The following is a 23,940-nucleotide window of genomic DNA, read 5'->3' as shown; positions in this document are numbered from 1 at the left end:
CCACTGTCAATCGGGCACCGCACCGACACTGAGGTGGGTCTCACGATGCAGGAGGTAACCGTGGCTCACCCAAGCATGGCCAATGCAGAGCTGGCATATGACAACTGATCCCCTGCGAGAGGCCTGCATGGAAGACTTCCACACATTCGTAGCCTCCTTAATGACACGCAGTTTGTTGTGCGTACTGTTATGCCATTTCATCTCCCAAAGTAGAAAAACCCTGCAGCTTAAGTCAGAATGTAGGTCAGGTTCAGAGATGCCCATCTCCAGAAGTGGTTTCCGTGTAGCCTGTCGGCAAGTTCATTGCCTGGGATTTTGACGTGACATGGGGGTCCAGATAAACAACACTGAACGACCGGACCGTTCCAGGGCATAGATGGATTCCTGGATGGTCGCTACCAAAGGATGACGAGGGCAGCACTGGGCGATAGCTTGTAGGTGCTCAAGCGGCCAGTGCACAGAAGAAATGACTCCCCAGTGCATGAACAGGTGTGCTCAAGAGCACGAGATACAGCCACCAGCTCTGCAGTGAAAACACTGCAGCCATCAGGCAAAGAATGCTGTTCAATATGTCCTCCATGGATATAAACGAAGCCAATGTGACCTTCAGCCATCGAGCCATCGGTGTAAGCCACTTTGTGGCCTCGGTACGTGTCAAGAATCAAGAGTAAGTGGTAGTGGGGAGCCGCGGGGTTAACAGAGTCCTTAGGGCCATGTGAAAGGTCCAGACGAAGCTGCAGTCTAGGTGTGCACCATGGAGGCGTACATGAATGGACCTCAAGTATAGGTGATAATGGCAATTACTCCAGTTCGGAAAGGAGGGATCGGACACAAACTGCAATTAGAAGCCCTGTCCTGGGCCGCTGATGTGGGAGATGAACCGTTGTGGGTGGGAAAAGGAGACGGTTATTCACACGCGCAGGAGAACTACAAATGTGTGCAATGTAACGGGCCAGCAGTTGTACACGCCTAACCTGCAATGGAGTGACTCTGGCCTCCACAAGGATGCTCGTAACCGGACTCATTCTAAAAGCTACTGTCGCTATGCGAATGCCACAGTGGTGCACTAAGTCGAGTAAACACAACGGTGAGGGAGCCACCGAACCATAAACCAGACTCCCATAGTCAAGGTGGCATTGAACAAGGGCTCTGTAAAGCTGCAGCAGCGTAGAGCAATCTGCACCCCAGTTGGTGTTGCTCAGGCATCGGAGGGCATTGGGGTGCTGCCAGCACTTCCTCTTAAGCTGACGAAGGTGAGGAAGCCAAGTCAATCGGGAATCGAAAACCAGTCCTAAGAATCGATATGTCTCCACTACAGTGAGTGGATTGTCATTAAGGTAAAGGTCTGGATCTGGATGAACAGTACGATGCCGACAGAGGTGCATAACACACGACTTTGTGGCCGAAAACTGGAAACCATGGGCTAGAGCCCATGACTGCGCCTTGTGGATGGCTCCCTGTAGGTGCTGCTCTGCAACACCAGTACTGGTGGAGCAGTATGAAATGCAGAAGTTGTCTGCATACAGAGAAGGTGAGACGGACGGCCCTGCAGCTGCTGCTAGACCACTAATGGCACTAAAAATAGAGACACTCAATACAGAGCCCTGTAGGACCCCATTCTCCTGGATATGGGGGGACCTATGGGAGGCACCATCGTGGACACGGAAAGTATGAAGCGACAGGAAATTTTGGATAAAAATCGGGAGTGGGCCTCGGAGACCCCACTTGTATAATGTGGCAAGGATATGATGTTGCCAGGTGGTGTCATATGCTTCTCGTAAATCAAAAGAGACGGCAACCAGGTGTTGACATCTGGAAAAGGCTGTTTGGATGGCAGACTCAAGGGACAGAAGATTATCAGTGGTAGAGTGGCCCTGGCGGAAGCCGCCCTGACATTGAGCCAGTAGGCCACGTGACTCAAGCACCCAACCCAAGCATCGATACACCATATGTTCCAGCAACTTATAAGGAATGTTGGTGAGGCTGATGGGCCAATATCTATCCACATCAAGCGGGTTTTTACCAAGTTTGAACACCAGAATGATGGTGCTCTCCTGCCTTTAAAATGGAAAGACGCCATCGCACCAGATCCGGTTGAAGATGACGAGATGTCGCTTGTAATCAGATGAGAGATGTTTGATCATCTGACTGTGGATCCGATATGGCCTAGGAGCTGTGTTGGGGCAATGTGCAAGGGCACTGAGGAGCTCCCACTCTGTAAATGGAGCACTATAGGATTCACTGTGGCATATAGTGAACGAGAGGACTTTCCCTTCCAGACGCTGTTTGAGAGTGCGAAAGGCTGGGTGGGTAATTCTCCGACGCAGGGGCTAGAGCAAAGTGCTCGACAATAGCGTTTGCGTCAGTTGATAATACACCATTTATGTTAACACCGGGAACACTTGTTGGGTTCTGGTACCCGAAAACACGTTTGATCTTTGTCCAGACTTGGGAAGGTGACGTATGGCACCCAATGGTTGAGACATATCTTCTCCAACACTCCTGCTTCTGTTGTATGATAAGTTGGCGAACACACGCACGGAGCCGTTTAAAGGCTATGAGGTGCTCCAGGGAAGGGTGCCACTTATGCCACTGTAGAGCTCGCTGACACCCCCTTGAATGCTACAGTGACTTACGGCAACCACCAAGGTACTGCCTTTCGCTGGGGCCACCCTAAAGAGCAAGGGATTGTGTTTTCTGCCACAGAAACGATAGTTGTAGCCACCTGCTCAACCATTACATCGATGTTACCGTGTGGGAGAGATTCAATGGTGACAGCAGAGGTGGAAGTTTCCCAGTCCGCCTTGTTTAAAGCCCATCTGGGCATGCGGCTGTCAGCCTGATGCCAGGGCTGTGACAGGAAGTTGGGGAAGTGGTCACTACCACACAGGTCATCATGGGCTCTCCAATGGATATATGGGAGAAGTCCTGGGCTGCAAACTGATAAATCAATGGCTGAGTAACTACCATGAGCCACACTGAAATGTGTGGTAGCCCCAGTATTTAAGAGGCAGAAGTTGAATTGTGACAGTAAATTTTCGACATTTCTGCCTCGGCCAGTAAGCACGGTGCCACCCCACAAGGGGTTATGGGCGTTAAAGTCTCCCAAAAGTAGGAAAGGTTTAGGGAGTTGGTCAATCAGTGCAGTTAATACATTCAGGAATACTGCACCATCTGGAGGAAGATATACATTGCAGACAGTTATTTCCTGGGTCATCCTTATTCCGACAGCCACAGCTTCAAGAGGGGTTTGAAGGGGCACAGTTTCACTACAGACTGAATTTAAGACATAAACGCAAACTCCACCTGACACTCGATTATAGTCACTAAGGTTCCTGTAGTATGCCTTATAGCCACGGAGGGCAGGGGTACGCATTGTCGGGAACCAGATTTCCCAGAGGGCAATGCAGAAAGTAGGTGTAAATCTTAACAGCTGCCGTAGCTCAGACAGGCGGTGGAAAAAAGCGCCGCAATTCCACTGAAGGATGACATCACCGTGAGAATGGGAAGGCATGGAACATTCAGTGGGGCAGTTTACGCCAGTCGCCTGAGCAGTCTATATCCATTGTGTCTAAGGGTCCAGCAAGATCTAGGTCCTCAGCAGATGCCAGAAGCTCTACCTCGTTCACAGACGCAGAGCTTGTAGGTAGTGTTGGTGTGGGTGCCACTGCAATTCTCTTGGTCTTGGGGACCTTTTTTTTTTTTATTTTTCTCGCTGCTCCTTGGGTTTCCCGGGCTGGCAGGATTTCACTGATCCAGTCTCCAGGACTGAGGGTGAGTGTGAAGTCCTACAACCAGCTGCTTCTGGGCTCTTCAGCCACTGGCGGGTGTCTTCTTTCCCACTAGCAGAAACCTGGGAAGGGAATGCCCCAGGGTGACAGGCATCTACTCTTTGGCATACGTGGGGAGTTAACGGCACAGGCATCAGCAGAGCGATCCCTGTGTTGTCAGGGGGCTATAACCAACAGGGTACATGGTGGCCCCACCACAATGGACTGGCTACTGTGCTGGATATCAGGTGCAAACTAGTCCTTGGTCATCATCGGCGCAGAAAGCGAGGCGTGCTTGTCGGAAAAATTTTGAAGAATGGAGGTCAAACCCTACAAGGGACTATCACATAAATGCCGAAATGTGTGAGACTCCTTTTAGTTGCCTCTTACGACAGGCAGGAATACCTCAAGCCTATTCTTACCCCTGGGCCCGCAGGGAGGAGGGGGGGGGGGAGGATTTGAGGAGAGACTGGAGGTCCTGCTGGATTTCTGGAATGGGGTCACTGTGGCACAGTTTGTAGGTGGATGAATCTGAAGTTGGTGGAGTCCTTGATTGATACATTGATTGATTGACTGATGACTGATTGATTAATTGAGAGGGTTTATGAGACCAAATGGTGAGGGCACAGTCCCACAATTCTGAATTTACTCACAGAAGAAAGAGAGTCCGCTAAAAGTGGACGGATCCAATCAGGTAGTCAAATTATAAAATAATTAAGTTAAAACACACACAATAAAAGGCATAAAAGCTGAGACTGAACCTAAAAACTTGAAAAAAGGGGCTGTCCTTCCATGGGGGAGTAGTTGTGGGATCCCAGACCGAGAAGACATGAAGAGAGATTGTAACCAAAATCACCCTTCCTCTGCTCCAGGAGTAAAACAAAATCTTATATCTCAGAATAAAAACCACTTCCACAGAGGAAATCGAGGATAAGTTCAACCATCCATCAATTGTCTGCTGATATTAAAATTAAGGAATTGGGAAGACTATACTTAGCACTAAAGGCTAAAAGCAGGGGACATTCCACCAATACGAGGGATACTGCCAGCCTGGCTCCACAAACACACTATGGGGTTGATTTGTTACACAGGAGGAAACAATGGGAAAGTCTGGTATGACCAATGCATAGACGGCATAAAACAGTGGACTCCTTGTGAGAGGAGCAGAAGGAAGAACACCTAACTGCAGTAAACTCCTTGATTGTGCAGAGTTTATTATTATGAGCCGTAGTGCACCAGATGTCATTCCACTCCCTTGGACAAAGAGAGATTTGACATAGATCTGCATATCCACAGCCAGAATCATGAAAGGGAATAGGGATTAAGTATCTGTTGCTGTAGCCAGGTGGTCAGCCTGTTCATTCCCTGGGATGCCCACATGACTGGGACCCAGAGAAAGACAAATGAGCAGCCAGCAAGGCCAAGGGCAGAGAGAAGGTCACAGATAGCAGAGACCATTGATTGATAGCCTGGAGGCTGCTCACTGAGTCTGAAAAATTAAAACAGTGTGGAGGGAGGCCTGAAAAACAAAATGGAGGGCTCTATGAATGGCTAGAAGCTCTGCTGTGAACACACTACATGATTCCAGCAATAAATGGTGTTCTAAGCCAGTAGGAGACATGAAAGCATATCCCACATTATCAATTGTCCAGGAACCAGCAAGGTAGAAGATGGTAGCACCCTGGAACTCAGCAAGGATGGCACATAGAAAACGCTACAAATCATAGGGACGATGGAGACTTTAGGACCTGGAAAAGGTCGGTCCTAATCCATGATATAGACACCATCCAAGGTGGTGTATGCAAGGAAATACACGGGATGCATTCCTGTGAGTGGAAATGGATATCCCAATGAGAGGATGTGAGACGCATGCCCACCAATGGGCGATTGTGAGAGGGAGACATCCCTCGTTTGTGAAGAGGACAGGGTACATGGAATGGCCCGGGAATTGGCAAATGGCGACTGCATAAGATACCAGGAGTTGGTTCCGTCATATTTGTAGAGGGGGAATCTCCACTTCTGTGAGGAGACTGTCAATGGGACTAGTGGGAAAGGCACCAATAGCCAGATGCACCCCACAACAGTGAACAGGGTCAAGTAGTTGCAAAGTGGAACGAGCTGCTGAGCCATAAACCTGACTACCATACTCTAGTCTGACCAAGACCAGAGTATGGTAAAGATGGAGAAGAGTGGTACGGTCTGCATCCGAAGATGTGTGGGCCCGGAAGGGGAGAGCATTAAGCTTCCGCTGTGCATGTAGTCTTCAAGTGGCAAATATGGGCAGCCCTGTTAACTTTTTATCAAGAATAAGGCCCAAGAAATGGGACTGTGCTACAACATCGAGGAGCAGGTCACCTAAATAAAGTTCTAGATCGGGGTGTACTGTGAGCCGACGACAAAAATGTATAAACTGCATTTTAGAGGGAGAAAACTGGAAGCCATGGGAGATGGCCCATGCAGAGGCCCATCGGATGGCACCTTGGAGCCGGCACTCAACAGATGCTACTGAGTGGGAGCTGCACCAGATGCAAAATCTTCAATGTACAACACCGGGCTAACCACAGGCCCAACAGAGGTGACAAGCCCGCTGATGGCTATGAGGAAGAGTGTGACACTTAGCACAGAACCCTGTGGGATACTGTTCTCCTGAATCCGAGACGCACTGAGTGAAGTGCCAAATTGAACCCGGAAGAGCCGGTGCGATAAAAACCCTTGGATAAAAATTGGAAGGGGGGCACAGACATCCCAGTCATGGTGGGTAACTAAAATTTGATAACACCAAGCCATGTTAAATGCCGAATGCAGGTCAAAGAAGACCATGAAAAGGTGCCGGTGGTGAGTAAAAGCCTGTTGGATGGCTATTTCCAATCTGAGTAAATGGTCAGTTGGAGGTCATCCTGCCCGAAGTCACAATGATATGGGGACAAAAGGCCCCACGATTGGAGTACCCAACATAAACTGAAGCTAACCATTCTCTTGAGCAGTTTACGAAGCACATTCGTCAGGCTAATCAGGTGGTGGCTGTCGAGAGATGTTGGGTTCTTCCAAGGCTTAAAGATGGGAGTAACTACACTGTCTTGCCATTGTGACAGGAAAGCAACTGTGAACCAAATGCGGTTCAAGACCTTGAGGAGATGTTGCCTCTGGGGAATGTCTAAGTGTTGGATCATCTGGTTGTTGATGGAATCTGGGTGTGGGGCCATGTCTTGTAAGAACCTGCAAGAATTCCCATTCAACGAAGGGTTCATTATAGTGCTCAGCGGGGTGCGGCCGGAAACAGAGGAGTGTCTGTCCAATTTGGCGTTTCTGCCAGAGAAAGGTAGGAAGAGGATGCTGATACTACTGCATAGTGTGTTGCTAGGTGTTCTGCAAGGACCAATGGATCAATGGACAGAGAGCCTTGGAGGTTAAGATCCTGGACAGTTGACTTTCACTGGTGGCCCAGAAGGCTACAGAGCTTTGACCAAACCTGTGATTAAAAGGCAAATGTTCCCACGGAAAAAAACATAGTGCTCCCAGCATTCCTTTTTACTCTGCATAATAAGGTAACGAGCCTTAGCATGGAGACGCTTAAAGGCAAGGAGGCTGGTCTGTTAAGGGCATCTCTTAAATCGTTACAGTGCCCGTCACTGGGCTTGGACAGCAACTGCTACATACTTGGTCCACTACGGTACTGGTCGATGACGAGAGACACCTGTGGATAGGGGGGCAGCAGTGCCAACAGGATGAAGAAAGTGGCAGAGATGCCTTGCACGATGACATCAATGAAATTCGAGAGGGAGGTGTCGAAGTGCACAGCAGATGTATATAAAGGCCAACTGGCCTGCAGAATGCACAATGTGGGGGCCTGTCTGCCTGATGGCAGCAGGGGAATGATAGAATCACCAGAAAGTGGTCACTGTCACAAAAGTCATCATGGGATGACCAAGGTAAGGAAGCAACAAGAGCAGGGGAGGAGATCGTGAGATCAATAGCAGTAAAGGTGCCATGAGCAGCACTGAAATGAGTAAGGGAAACATCATTGAGGAGAGACAAATCGAGGTATGAAATAAGTTGGTCAATCAGGAGACCCCTACCCATTGAAGTGGCACTCCTCCACAGTGGGAGAAGGGCATTGAAGTCCAAAAGGAGGAGAAATGGGAGTGGGAGTCGCTGGATTAAGGTAAATAGTTTAACGTGAGGAACCTGCCTACCTGGAGGGAGGTAGACATTGCAAATGGTGATTGCCAGAGTTGTTTGCACTCTAACTGCTATTGCTTCCAAGATGGTACATAGTTGGATCCAGTCCCTAATGACATCAGAGCGAACTAAAGTGCACACCCCGCCAGTTGCTACCTCGGGGCCAGCATGGTTCTGACGGAATGCCCAATAACCACAAATGCTGGAGAGTGGTCATCGCAGAAGAGCATTTCTTGAAGAGCAAGACAGAACACAGAATAGGAGGAGACAAGATGTTGTATTTCTGGTAGTTGATGATAGTATCCGTCGCAATTCCACAGGATGATCGTCTGGCAAGAGTCCACATTAGACATAAAGAAGCCGAGAAAAAGTCATGTCACTCAGTCAGTAGTAGTCACCAACAAGGATGGGGTGACATCCACAAATAAGATGTCAGACTCAGGTTGTGATGGGGAAGATGGCACCTCCAGGGACACCGGGGAGGGGCAGGCATTGCCTTAGAACTTATGTTTCTTCTTCTTATCTTTCAGAGGTAGAAGGGGACAGAGCATGGAGGGAGTACAGGCATCTGCAAGATCCAGAACCGAAAGAGAACAGACAATCTTGGGACGCACAGATTGGGTCTCTCGTGGCCGAGAGGTGGTAGGAGGCTGCTTGCTTGAGAGAGGAGCCCAAATGCCAGCCCGTGACGAAGAAGGGGAGCACTTCTTCGGCTGGGGAGGGGGAGTGGCTCCCAGATGAGAGGTTGTGGAAACTGCAGGGGAGGGGATGGGCAGAGGGGTACAGGGCTAGGGTAAGGAAGAGGTACAAGGGGGCAAAAGTTGACAATAGTGACTCTGGATGGAGTCTCTCATATTTTTGGCGAGCCTCAGCATAAGACAGGCGAGCCAGGAACTTGTATTCTTGTAAGCTGGACAATCCGGCGAGCGAGGGGAGTGTCCGTCCTGACAACTGACACACACAGGCGGCAGAACACAAGGGCTTCCCTCATGGAGTGGGTGTCCACAGTCACAACACAGAGGGCCCACCATACAGCAGGAAGACATATGCCCAAAATGCAAACACCGAAAGCACCACATGGGTGGTGGGACATGCGGCTTACGTCACATATGTAGCACGTAACCTTGACCTCCTCTGGGAGGGTATCCCCCTCGAAAGCTAGACCGAAGGTGCCGGTATTCGGGGGGCGGGGGGGGGGGGGGGGGGGGCACTGTCTTTGCGACCCTTCTGTACATGTTGAAACTGTGTCGTTCCAGGTTAACTCCGGTTTGTCATCAGTTTGCAGGATGAGGCCCCTATGAAAAATCGCTCCCTGAATGATATTCAGAGACTGGTGAGGAAACAGACACCAGGAAATTGCCAAGATTATCACAGGCATGAAGAACTGCAGACTGGGTGGCAGAAGCAACTTTGATCAACAGGGGGGTCCTACTGCATCTTACTCAGAGACTCCACTTCACCAAACTTTTCCTTGATATTCTCCACAAAAAACAATGGCTTTTTGGCAGTGGCTTTGTCCCTATCAGTCGTAGTACAGACAAGGTAGCAGGGAAAGTGTTTCATCCCAAGATGGTCAGCCTGGTCCTCCTTCCAAGGTGTAGCCAGGGAAGGGAAGGCTGCTGGGTCATACGAAACAGCATTCAAGGATCCTACACCATTTGAAGAGACGGCCATTTGAGAACGGCCAGATCATTGTAGCTTGATATGCTTCATGTGCCAAGCATCTTCCCAGATACCACCCAATCCGATCTGGGGCTCTCCCCATGGGTGCCATCCAGCCACAGCAAGGGACGTCTGGCACGGCAGCTGTTTCCGGGAGTTCCAGTGCTCCAAGAAGACAAGCAACCACTCCTTAGCATACATGGGAGGGAACAGTTCAGATATCAGTAGTGTGATCCCTGTGTTGCCAGGGGACTCAGCCAGATGGGTACATAACAGCCCCACCACTTGGACTGGCTCCTCATGCTGGTGATCTGGCAGCGTGGAAGGGGGTTACAGTGGGGAATGGAGAGGAAAAGGAAGGGGGGAGAGGAATCCACACCGTAGATGCTAGGGAGGGAGTGCTTCCCCAAATGGCTCAAACTAAAAACAGAAAGTTTAGAAGTGGAGATCAAACCTCAAGCAGAGATCTAAACACCAAAAAGGATGAAAGAACAGACAGAAGGAAAATAACTGCAAGCAATACAGGGAACCAGGTGGATAGCCAGGTTGATATAAATCAGAACACCGAGAGAGGGGAAGGATGAAGCAACAGGGAAGGAGGGAGGGCAGGGTGAAGGAAATGCAGCCAGGGAAGGAAAAATTGTCTGCAATAGCTCGGGGACCCATGTGCAACGCATTCGATTCACAAAAGAACCGTGAGCCCCCTGGCAAAGGGGGTGGGGGTGCAGTCCTCCTGCCACATAATCTTTTTGTGGTTCAAGACAACAGTGGTGGAGCCTCTGTCAGCAGGTAGGATAGTAAGTTTGGGATCAGTTTTTAGATGATGGATTGCAGTTTTTTTTTCTGTGGATCTAATGTTATTTTGCATGTTGAGGGATTTGGGGAATGACGGTGATGCAAGGTTCTAGGTTAAGAAATTCTGGAAAGTTGACAGGGGTGTGATTTGGGGGCAGTGGGGGTAGGTCACGGCTGGATAGAGAACTGAACTGAGACAGGCAGGCTTCAACATTGATCTTTGGTTGAATCTGACTGGTAGGGTTGGTGGCGAAAAAGTGTTTCCACTGTATGGACCTGGGGAAGGAGAGAAAATCTTTAAGAAGTCCTGCATGTTGAATTTGGTAATGGGACAAAAGGTGAGGCCCTTGGAAACGACTGATATTTCTACAGGGATGAGGCGTTTGGAGGAAATGTTTGTGACTGTGTTCCAGGTCTGCTTAGGTTCTGGATTCTTTGTGGTGTTGGGTTGGAGTATTGGAGGGTGAGTTAAAGGTAATAGGTCTGCCAGACAGTGTTTGTCAGTTGTGAGGGGATGTGGGGGAGGTTTGGAGGTGGTTGTAGAAACAGTGGAATGTGGCAGTCCAAGGCGGGAGTAGGAAGTGAGCAGAGTGGAGAGTTTTGTAAGGTGGCTTCAGTCGCCAGAGACCGTGGTCGTGTGCATGTGTGTTCATTTGCATGAGTGTGTGTTTCGTCTGCTTTGAAAAGGGCATTGTTGGCTGAAAGCTTATTCCGTTGTGTGACAGTCTTTTTGTTGTGCCACCTGCGACTCAGCATCTTAGCTGTATGGTGAGTAGCAACTATCATTTTCACAATATTGTCAAATTCCATCCTGGATTTTCCACTGCCTGATTTTGCCTGACAGCTTTTCTTCCATCCTAAACCAGTGCCGTTTTCCTCTGTTAGTATTTTCTAATGAACTAGTATAACCAATGTTTGTCCTTCTTTCTCTTCGTTCCTGTGTTTCTCTTGTCTGCACATACAACCTACAAGCCACACTGTAACAACCGTCTCAGCCGTGGACAACAGATGGCTACAAGACCAAGCAGATTGATGATGCAGCATCTTATATCCCACATTACTTCCGCTGATATCATTAATCCTTTACCTTGAAATTGATCTCCCTCCCTGTGTCACTCTTCCATATTTTCAAACACCTTTCCTGTGCCACACGATCCCCTATCACATCCTACCAACCCCACCCCAACCTGTCCCCTTCACCTCTGTATTCCAGTTTGCACCTACTAATTTCACCTTTAATCCAGTCACATATGCTGTCCCCTTCTTCACAGTTATCCACCCACAGACCTGCAACACACAGTAACTTTTTTTAATTATATTTTTTCTTTAATCTCTTTGTGACTTCACACCTTTTTCTATTGATGTACTCTGTCAGATTTGTTCTTGCTTGCTCTCTTTCCATCCTTTTCGTGATTTTTCTCACACATTTGGGTGTTTTTTGAGAATTTTTTCAGACGTAATTTTACAGTTATTTAGATATTTTTTCACGTTTTTTCCATCACCATGGATCCTTGCTCCTTCTATCTGCATCAATACAGAAACATTTCTTTATCCGTAGCCAGAACACAGTCCCACATACTGTTCCTGCGTTGTTGCTTGGTTCATGGAATCCCCCCCCCCCCTCAAAATGGCCTTACCATAAAATTACCCATCTCCTTCCTTCCACAATGACCTCCATCTGTTCAGATTCCATAAAAACTTAGCCCTCACCAACACAGTCCTGCAAAACCACATCAATCAAGCCCAAACCACCTTGCAATACTTTCTCTCCACCCGCAACATTATTGTGCTATGAAATCCCAATGACTTTGATCTAATTACACACATTGAAACTCTTGCCCTCCAGGAACTAGAGCAGCATGCACAACATCACCTCAAAGAAACTCTCCATCCTGCTCACTTCCTCCTCCCACCTTGGACTACCACTGTCTACCGCCTCTACAATAACCTCCAAACCTCCCCCACATAGCTGACAAACACTGTCTCGCAGACGTACTACATTTATTCCACCCTCCAACACTCCCACCACCAATCAGAATCAAGAACCCAAACAGACCAAAAACACAGTCATCAACATTTCCTCCAAAAGCCTTATCCCTGTAGAAATATCAGTCCTTTCCAAAGGCCTCACCTTTTGCCCCACTCCCAAATTCAATCATACAGGACTTATTAAAGACCTTTTCTACTTCTCACAGTCCCTACAGTGGAAACACTTTTTCGCCATCAGCCCTACCAATCACATTCAAGACCAATTCTGAACCCTGCCTGACTAATTTCAGTCCTCCATTCAACCATGACCCATCCCCACTGCCTCCAAAGCACCCCCTGTTAAATTTCCAGAATTTCTAACCTTGAACATTGCTTCACCATCATTCCCCAAATTCTTCAACAAGCAAACTAACCTTAGATCGGCAGGAAGAACTGCAATTCACCACCTAAAAACTGATACCAACCTCATAATCCTACATGCTGACAAAGGCTCCACCACTGTTGTCTTGATCCACAAGGATTATCTGGCAGAAGGACTTCACCAGCTGTCAAATTCATTCGCCAAAAAGTGCACCACAGTGATCCCGTTCCAGAAATTCAGCAGGATCTGCAGTCTCTCCTCAAATCCTTAGGCCCATCCAATAATCTCTTCCAGGAGTCCATCTTGCTCCTCACCCCTACCACTACCCTGCACTTCTACCTTCAACAGGCTTCCTAAAGTCCACAAACCCAACCACCCAGGACAACCTACTGTGCCCGGCTACTGTGCCCCCACTGAGAGACACTCTGCTCTTGTATACCAACACCTTCAGCCTATTACCCGCAACCTATCCTCCACCGACTCCCCTCAGTACCTGCTCCTTTGTCATACGGTGCCCAGCTCGTCACTAATGATGCCATCTCCCTTTACACAAACGTCCCTAATGCCCTGGCCTTACCGCTATTGAACAATACCTTTCCCAACACCCAACAGATTCCAAACAAACAACCTCTTTCCTAGTCGCCATTATCAACTATATCCTCACCCATAATTACTTCTCCTTTGAAGGTGTAACCTACAAACAATTCTGGAGTACAGGTATGGGCACCCGCATGGCACTATCCTATGCCAATCTATTCATGGGTCATCTAGAGGAAACCTTCCTAAACACCCAGAATCCTAAACCCACCTGGTTCAGATTAACTAGTGACATCTTTGTTATCTGGATTGAGGGTGAGGTCACCCTATCCACATTTCTCCAGAACCTCAACACCTTCTCCCCCATTCGCTTCACCTGGTCCCACACAACCCAACAAGCCACCTTCCTCAATGTTGACCTCCACAGCAAACATGGCTACGTCAGTACCTCTGTCCATATCAAACCTACCAACCACCAACAATATGTCCACATTGACAGCTGCTACCCATTCCATAACAAGAAGTTCCTGCCATACAGCCTAGACACCTGTGGCCGTCACATCTGCAGTGACAAGCGGCCCCTCTCAAAACTCACTGTAACACTGTAATTACCTCCCCCTCACAACCTTGTACAAAAACAGATCTTCCACGCTTTATCTTTCCAGTAACAACCACCTCCCAAAGTACCACAGCCTGGTCACAGAGGAGTATTACCTTCATGACTCAGGCCACACAGAACTGGATGTACTGAAATATAAGTGGCGTTCAAAAAGAAATGGGCCAGAGGCGTAATAACAGGAACCAGTACCTGTATGTTACAAGTATTGACCCTAGCTGTTGAGACACTTGCCCCAATGTGACACAAGACGGTGAATGGCTGTTTCATAAAATTCCCAGGGCTGCGATGTTAAACATTTCCACAGGTATAGCTGGACGTCATTGTCCGTGGTGAATCTTTTGTCCCTCAGAGCCATTTTAATGGGACCATGGCGTAATCACAAAGAGAAAGGTACGGGCTGTATGGAGAGTGGCTGAGAACCTCCCATTTAAATTTCTGCAGGAGTGTTGTGGATGTGTTGGCTGTATAAAGCTTTGCATTGTCGTGGAGCAGAATGACCCCACAGGTGAGATTGCCTGGTCATTTCGATTTGATTGCTTGGCAAAGGGTGGTCAAGGTTTGCAAGTAACACTGGTCCCATGCTGCAGGAAGTGAATCAGAAAGGGGTCATCTCGGTCAAAGAAGATCATCAGAGTAACCTTTCCTACAATCGTGTGGATGGCCTTGGATCTTTTTTGGTAGTTTTGATCCTGGATGTTTCCACTGGAGACTTTGTTTTGATTCTAGTTGGAAGTGATGACACTATGACTCATCTCCAGCCACCATTCATGCCAGGAATCCATTCCCTTCCCGAGCATAGTGCTGCAGATGAGCAAGACAGTGGGCCATTCAACATGCTTTCTGGTGTGGTTGAAGACTGTGGGGCACCCACTGGGCACACACTTCGCGCATGGACAGTTATTCCTTCATGATGGTGTGAACACCTCCGATGCTCAATCCGACCACGGCAGTTATGGCTTTCAATGTCATTCGGTGGTCCTAGGTAATGAGTGCATCCACCAGCAGGATGATGTCATCGGTAATGCAGTGTGGTGCTCCAGCTAACGACACCCGTCCTTCCCTGAAGCACTTGTGCCATGACTTGACCCTTGCAAGGGACATGCAGTGTTCACCGTACACTTGCGACATTCGACATTCCTTTTGCTGTCAGGAAACGAACAACACCTCTTTGCTCTTCTGTTGACGTCTCCATGTCACTGCAATGCGACTGGCAGTGTTGGATGATTTATGCATGCTGCTGCTAGCTCTGTATAGTCACGTGGTGTCCACGCGTGCCGTCTAGCAATGGGCTGTGAACTTCCACACTCTTGTCGGAACCACACCTCATTACACATGCCACGATATTACCCTCCTGTCACCGGTTTGCGCATTCCAGACTCCGGCTCTTTATTTTTGAACGCCCCTTATATATTCTCTGCCAGGGTTTCAACTACCTCCTATTGTGCACTGAAATGAGAAATGTCCTACTCACTATCCTTCCTACCACCCTCTGAATCTATACATTATCCTCATCCATCCCAACTAAACCCCTGCTCCTAATCCCTTGCCTCATGGTTCATATCCCTGTAATTAACCTAGATGCAAGATGTGTCCCATACATTGTCCCACCGCCATATACTTCAGTCTGGTCACATACATTACCTATCCCATCAAAGGCAGCACTACCTGTAAAACCAGTCATGTGATCTACAAGCTAAGCTGCAATCAATGTGCTGCATTCTCCATGGGCATGACAACCAACAAGCTGTCTGTCTGCATGAGTGGCCACCGAGAAACTATAGTCAAAAAACAACTGGGCCACCCTGTTGCTAAGCATGCTGCCCAACAGGACTTTCTTGATTTCAATGACTGATTCACAGTCTTTGCCATCTGGATCCTTCCCACCAACGCCAGCTTTTCCGAACTGCGCATGTAGGAACTCTCCCTGAAGTATATCCTATGTTCCTGGAACCCTCTTGGCTTCAACCTTTGTTAGCCATTGTCCTTACCCATCTAGATTCTTCCCTGTTCCTGTTTCAATGCTACACAGCCCTCTATTCCACCAACGCATGCAGTCTTTTAAATTGTCTCCTTTTCTGCCCCCCCCCCCCCTCCACTCCCCCCGACCCTCTCTCCCTGCCCTCCGTCTAACCTCCCAACTGCACCTAGCTGCCCTATCCTCTCTACACCTCGCCCTGTGTGCTACTGCAGTAGCACTTTACCATCTCCCGCACTTCCCTGCTATCCCTCACCCTCTCTGCTCCAGCCCCTGCCTTACCCTCACCCAGTTGCCTCTCCCATCACGCTCTGCTATTTGTAGACTGGCTTCAGCTGCCAGAGATTGTGGTCGTGTTTGTGTGAATTGCGTCTGTGTGTGTGTGTGTGTGTGTGTGTGTTGTTGGGGGGAGGGGGTTTGACAAAGGCCTTATTGACCAAAACCTTACTGTGTGACAGTTATTTCGTTGTGACTATCTTCGACTCAGCATCTCCGTTATATGACGAATAGCAACTATTCTCTTCATAATGTTGCAAAATTATAACTTTTCCCTTTAGCTGAAATATATGTGTGCTCAAAGTAACATTGAATAAGTTTGTTAGAACATGGGTACAAGATGTAATTCAACTTATTAATTTTACGGCATTATTTTAAAAGTGCGACTGCTCACTGTATGCCAGAGTTGGAAGGCAAGAGCCATTTCAGTTCGATTCCCCATTACATCAAATTGCTTTCACCAGCTAACCTGAGCATGGTTTTTATGCAGTTTTTCCACATTCGTCTAGGTGAATGCTGAGTGAGGTACCCATTTAAGCCTCATCTACATGACACAAAAACACTTACAACATGAAAAACTTATCTACTTATGAACGTTATTACATAGATACATTTAAACACATATAAGACTACCTTTAGTGGTACCCTTGCCTAGCGTCGTAAAGATTATTGTGTTTCGACTGTTATTAGAACTGCAAGGTTTGGAATTTATAAATGTATTTTATTCATTTGTACCACTTCATGGGAACAAAAAATATTGCATGTGATTCTGACGTACCAAAAGCCTGATGAAAATAAAGAAGCCTTAAATATTACATAAACATACATACTTACGAATGACAGTCATATACAGGGCTATTACAAATGATTGAAGCGATTTCATAAATTCACTGTAGCTCCATTCACTGACATATGGTCACGACACACTACAGATACGTAGAAAAACTCATAAAGTTTTGTTCGACTGAAGCCACACTTCAGGTTTCTGCCGCCAGAGCGCTCGAGAGCGCAGTGAGACAAAATGGCGACAGGAGCCGAGAAAGCGTATGTCGTGCTTGAAATGCACTCACATCAGTCATTCATAACAGTGCAACGACACTTCAGGATGAAGTTCAAAAAAGATCTACCAACTGCTAACTCCATTCGGCGATGGTATGCGCAGTTTAAAGCTTCTGGATGCCTCTGTAAGGGGAAATCAACGGGTCAGCCTGCAGTGAGCGAAGAAACGGTTGAACGCGTGCGGGCAAGTTTCACGCGTAGCCCACGGAAGTCGGCGAATAAAGCAAGCAGGGAGCTAAACGTACCACAGGATGGTGCTCCACCGCACTTCCATCATGATGTTCGGCATTTCTTAAACAGGAGATTGGAAAACCGATGGATCGGTCGTGGTGGAGATCATGATCAGCAATTCATGTCATGGCCTCCACGCTCTCCCGACTTAACCCCATGCAATTTCTTTCTGTGGGGTTATGTGAAAGATTCAGTGTTTAAACCACCTCTACCAAGAAACGTGCCAGAACTGCGAGCTCGCATCAACGATGCTTTCGAACTCATTGACGGGGACATGCTGCGCCGAGTGTGGGAGGAACTTCATTATCGGCTTGATGACTGCCGAATCACTAAAGGGGCACATATCGAACATTTGTGAATGCCTAAAAAAACTTTTTGAGTTTTTGTATGTGTGTGCAAAGCAGTGTGAAAATATCTCAAATAATAAAGTTATTGTAGAGCTGTGAAATCGCTTCAATCATTTGTAATAAACCTGTATATAAATGGAAGAAATCTTACAAATAAGTAAGATGTGATCCTGAAGATAAATTCATGCAATATACTATATCTGCAAAGACAATTCATACTATTAAACAATATCGATCAAAGAAATTCAAAGGATTTTAATGAATTACGGCAAATACTTTATGCGAAAAAATATTTCTTACAAGTGGCAGTATATGATTAAAATGCAACTGATCAAAAAAAATGTACCATATGCGGTTTATGTCCATGTCATCTCAGCATTTACTGAAAAAGAGAGATGAGTGGGAAGACAGAAAGAGAGCTTCAATAAATTTAAATTAAAAATAAATAATCACATAAAAAACCTTTTAACATACCACATTTTTAAAATGGATAAAATATATTAAATAATTTTTCCTGCTCTCATACAGATTCCTAATGCCGTGCAGATAGTCCTAAAAATTTGTGCTCTTGAATTTTTAATAGGTATAACAATACTTGTAAAATTTAAAATGAAAGACACATGCAATAGGTAATCAATGCATGAATAGTTCATCTAAGTCACTAACAGTTTTACTGCAGTTCAAATGACATGAACTGTTCAGCGATTTTTCTGAATGACAGTTATTCTCCATACTCCTTACTATTATCTATTCCATGCATCTCACGTTTTCTGCTTTAGTTTTACAATTGTTGCCATAGCTATTAAAAACCCACAAGCACAAATTTTCAACACTATTTTTACAGCATTAGCAATTTGTATGGGGTGGGAGAGATTATTTAATACTTTTTAGTCCAATATAAAAATGTGTTATATTCCGATTTTTAGTCTAGTGTGGGTGAAATTTATCAACTAACTTCAAAAATTTTTATGAGGTTAGAACAGACATATCTGGTAATTTTCAATTTATTTCAGTTTCTTTTTAACCGATTAAACCAAAATATTACTTCCTGCAACATATGTCTCATTAGAGAGAATTGAGCTCACACAGAAGCTTAGCAGCAATCATTCTTAACAGTGAAACATTTGTGACTGGAACAGGAAAACAAGGAAATGGCAGTGGTACACCAAATACTCTCTGCCACACATAAGAAAATAGAGTGAGTTAATATCATTTTGTCCTCCAGTTCTGAGGTAAATTTCAAAGTTTCAATTCTTTAGCTTACCGAGAAGTTTATTCATAATCAGTTGCAAAATTTGTACTGCACAGACAGACAGACCAAAATATAAATTACCTTCCACCACACACTACACTTGAAAGCTAGCCAGTATTGCAGTGTAATCCAGATCTGAGTTGTGTTGAAAATTTCAAGTGTCTAGCTTATTGGGAAGTAGTTTAAAACCAACTGCAAAATTTGTACCAAACAAACAGACAAGAAGCCGATGATAAAAACATGTTAAAAAGTGATTGTTCATTTATATATACATAAATTTACAGTGCAGCAATGGATATTAAACTTTTAAAACAAACCAAAATTGGTATTTAATGTCACAAGTATGAAAGTTCGTATTTAAGTAAGTAAATGCATACTTTTGGAAATACTTTATTTTTTTCATTTATATCTCCTTGAAATAAGATTCTTTATTTGCTTGAAAAAGATTTGTCAATCCTAGTCTTGGTTCATGTATAACCCAAAAGGCTGAAAAAGTGTGTAAATAAAATCACTCAAATAAGGAGACTGACTGAAAACATATAGCCACATCCAACAGACTCGTATCAATCAGTTGTCCTGCGTCGAATGAAACCACTCAAACCTGGTGAGTGAGTGAAAACATTCATATACCTGACATGGCCGCATAGACTATTTTCATTTGGTTGTTTCATTTGACTCATTAAACTAAATGAATGAAAAGACAAGCAACTGACCAATCAATTGTCGGTTGTCCCATCACCAATGTGTCATTCTGGTATGGGTCACCATAAACAACTTGATGCTGGTTGCAGCCCAGTTGCACTTGATGTGTTGCTATTTAACATTCGTTTTGTATTCAGTGGTGTATTCTGCTGCACTCAACAGAATTGCATAAGCACCTGCCACTTTTGCTGCATGCTCTCACCCCCCCCCCCCCCCCAAATGCTTTTACAAATTTCAAGAGTGACGTGTTTTCTTCTGGGAATCTTGAAATGTGACCCACCCTGACTACTATTCTCCCCATGACACAGACAACAGCTTCCTGCTTTCAGCTCTCTTCAAGGTAGCAAATAATGCAGAACAAAAAAATGCCATAAAACAATGGAGAAATGGTTAAAGATGTTATACCTAGGATTAAAACACAAATAAAATGCCAAAGAAGCTAAAATAACAGCATAGGGAAATGTGACTGGCTGACAATATACTATAACCAAGGGTGAGCCAGTCTGTAAAATACCTTGAAGGCACTGAAACAAAGTGAAACAAGAAATGCGAGAAAAGAGAGAAAATAGCACCATAGGGAAATATGACTCACTGACCACTTACAAAAAACAAGGGTGAGCCAGTCACCCTGTGTTAATACGTTATGGAACATCTTCCTAAAATTTCTGGAAACAAATGTGACACATCACAAAATCTTAAAACTTTAGTCACATTTGTTTGAGTGTCACATAAACCAGATGGCAGATTTGTTGGTAAATCTGCCACCACCTTCTGGACTAAAAATAAAATGGTCTAGTAATATTTGGTGTCCTGTGATCTGTACGCCACAAGCACCACACACTGGAGGGCCCTGTGGCTGGGGAAAAAGATATGCATTGTAGGGCTGTGGCCTATGCAAAAACAAGTAAGGAAGACATCATCCCACCTGCTTCACTCAATGAAGGTACGCCACAGCTGCATTGTGGACTATACTAGATGCAGCTTATTTTCTGTCAGTTCCATGCAGCTGGCCGGAGTGGCCAAGCGGTTCTAGGCACTACAGTCTGGAACTGCGCGACCGCTACGGTCGCAGGTTCGAATCCTGCTTCGGGGATGGATGTGTGTGATGTCCTAAGGTTAGTTAGGTTTAAGTAGTTCAAAGTTCTAGAGGACTGATGACCTCACAAGTTAAGTCCCATAGTGCTCAGAGCCACTTGAGCCAAGTTCCATGCACTCTTTTTCCCACAGATGCATGACTCTGTACAACAGTGAGATGACAGCTTGTAGGGGGAAATGCAGACTGAGCTAAGTGAGGATCACAACTTGCCTCCTTGATTGCTACATCTGCCCTTTTGTTCTCCGCAATACCCATGTGCCCTAGCATCCAGCAGAAAGACACCCCCTTTCCTAGCCTTTGTTAACTGGAGAAGGGTACCGTGGATAACCTGGACTACTTTATTGGCTGAATGCAAGCATTGCAGAGACTGAAGGACACCCAGGGAGTCAGAACAGACAAGGAATTTGGCACACACACACACACACACACACACACACACACACACACACACACACACACACACACAACATGTATTTTGCTCCAACATCCTCAAGATCGTGGATAATTCGACAGCGAAGCAGTGAAATCTGGTGGCAACCAAAGGGCATGGTTGAGGGGGGGGATGGTACAGAGCAACCAGTGGAATCCCTGTGCTCTGTGTATGGACACATCCACGAATACAGCTACACGGCTGTAGGAAATTATCATTCTAAAAGCATAAGCAGGAGAATAATCTCCCAAGTACTGCACTAAAACTAAAATTATTCTGGGCTCCTGCAACAGTTAATACCTCATATTTGAGCAAGAACATGCTCCACAGCACACATTTTGTGTGGACCCCAAACAGCCTTGTTACTCATGGACAACTGTTAAAGGGAAAGACCATAGCCGGATGAGCAATACCATTTGCCAACCTACAGGCACCTGGGTCTTAAATGTAGTGCTTTCCAGTTGCCTTTGAACCGATTAACCAAATGTTCTAATTTGAAACTTGCTGACACTCTTTGCTGAAACGAGACACAAACTCGGAAATTTTCCGTTTAACAAAGAAATACTCAACCAGTAGAGCACTTCCCTGTAACAAGCAAAGGTACTGGACTCAAGTCTTGGTCCGGCAAACATTTTTAATCTATCACAAAACTTTAAAAAAATTGTGTTGTGATTACACTTGCTCTAAAACTTTATTCATACTCCTTTTACAGAACTACATTTTCCAGCCCCATCACAGGTAAACCTGCCACACACAAGTGAGAGCTACAAATGAGGTGACATGTTTCATATACAAAATTACATGAAACAAGTGCAGCACATTCTGCAATACAATAATTTCAACATTTGATATTGCTTCTCCACATGGGTGACTGATTCCGCAGTATGTTTTCATCTACGTTTTTAAGATCCACTAGCTGACATGTTTTTCTTCTGTCCTCTTCAATCTCCCATCTTTTTCTCATTTACACATTTGTTTTTCCACGCTTTGACCTATTTACCCTTCCTCCCATATCAGTCGCTTTGTGTAGCTTCATTTCAACCAATTGTTTGTTTCTTTTATCACCATCACTGCATTTCTTAGTCTGATCTACTCTCGCAGTCTGTATGTCAGATATAAATACCTCACAGAATACACACTATTCCATTTCAAAGGTCTTGGGCAAGATTTAACACCTGAGACCGTAAAAACAAAGCATGATCTCTCTGGACATCGAAGGAAATTATTCTCAAGTACTGATAAAATGAAGCTGAAGCAAGTAATAATATGCCAAGTTTGTATAATGTGTTACTGTGCCCAAAACGAACCTTACACGCTGCAAAAGACACTTATTTCAATTCAGACCATTAACACCCCAGAGAGTCCATAAGTACTTTCCTCATCACCAAACAGACGTTGATAAGGCGATAAATTCGTTACTAAAACGTGAAACTTCAGAAAGAGATTCAGCCACCATCCTCCTTTGACGCAGATCAGTGTCGCCGCAAACAAGATATCAGCGACGTCCATTATCACATTTTAACTCAGTAATATATGTAAGGCCTGTTTAACCTCGAGATAAATGTGAACTCGCTGGCTGATAAAAATTGCAGAAAGTATAAAGGTTGGCGTTTGTAAATACAGTTCCGAAAGGTATCACATAACAGTGGTAATACATACCTTTGTTATCCATAAACACATAATTGTCGAACTGCTCATGGAAGGTAAGCAGATCTGCCATGTTTACGAAATTTATGTACACCCTCGAAAATGCATTGCTGCCCAGACTCATGTCTGCAGGAACAAAGTAAATGAAATCATGCTCTGGTAGAGGCGAAACAAGGTCAACAAACACGTCGAGCGTCATCGTTGGTGGAAGCCTCCGAACAACAACCTGTAAGAGTGTCATATAGACATGGGTTCTTCAACTTAACAGCAGTGATGGTTCCAGTAAATAGCACAAACTACTACAATTTAAGTAACTCAGTCTTGCCTTCGTCGGCGGACGAACACGATCTTTCTTCTCTTTCTGTTTATCAAAATCAGATGACTCGTTCTTTGTGTTCTCTCCATTCTTTGATACAGTTTTGTTGATAATGACAGGCTTTTCCTGGAAAACCACACGTTTACTCTTATTCGTTTCTTCATTAACTGCATCCTTCGATTTGGTTTTCAACACAGATGGTAATGGATTTGGTTTAGAATCCTCCGTATCCTTCGCCTCACCAACTTTCTCTGAAGACATTTGTAACGAATCTCATTTACTAAACGTAAGCAACAACCTCTTAACCTAATCTCGTTTCATGACACTCTCAATCATAACAAATACACGACAAGCAACACAAAACTAAGATGTACATATCAGTCCAAAGATGCTACTGATTATAAGGCAACGAAATCGATACACAGTATTCACATCTAATAGCGCAAATCTTAAAATGTTTACAGTAATTTATAAAATTCTTACACTGTACTGTACATAGCTCCAGAAAAAAAAACACTTAGATGTTCTTTGCTAGTTAAACAGATCAGAGTTCCCAACTTTTCGCCTTGCGGAGAAGAAAATATAGGTGAAATGCCGTAAAATGCCAATGGCATACTTCACTAACGCGAGCGAACACTTCAGCAAGGAATATCACGAACGGCATTTAATGCATTGGGTAACAATAATCTGCAAGGGT

At 45.5% G+C, this 23,940-nt stretch overlaps 1 protein-coding gene across 2 annotated transcripts in view; it reads right to left on the bottom strand.

Annotated features, from left to right (window-relative positions):
- LOC124622634 (regulator of nonsense transcripts 3B) overlaps window positions 1–23,601 on the bottom strand; it is an 81,787-nt gene extending 58,186 nt beyond the window's left edge. For both annotated transcript variants that reach the window (XM_047148414.1, XM_047148420.1), the window contains exons 1-2: window positions 23,253–23,601; window positions 22,940–23,153 (exon numbers count right to left, since the gene is read on the bottom strand). In XM_047148414.1, coding sequence (XP_047004370.1) covers window positions 22,940–23,153; window positions 23,253–23,504 — 466 coding nt within the window. In that variant the 5' untranslated portion in view covers window positions 23,505–23,601. The remainder of the gene's footprint in view (window positions 1–22,939; window positions 23,154–23,252) is intronic.
- Between the last annotated feature and the right edge of the window lie 339 nt (window positions 23,602–23,940).

Source organism: Schistocerca americana, chromosome 1 (assembly GCF_021461395.2).
Source record: "Schistocerca americana isolate TAMUIC-IGC-003095 chromosome 1, iqSchAmer2.1, whole genome shotgun sequence".
Lineage (NCBI taxonomy): Eukaryota > Metazoa > Arthropoda > Insecta > Orthoptera > Acrididae > Schistocerca > Schistocerca americana.
The sequence above is the reverse complement of the archived record's forward strand: the minus strand, read 5'-3'. Positions and strand labels throughout refer to the sequence as shown.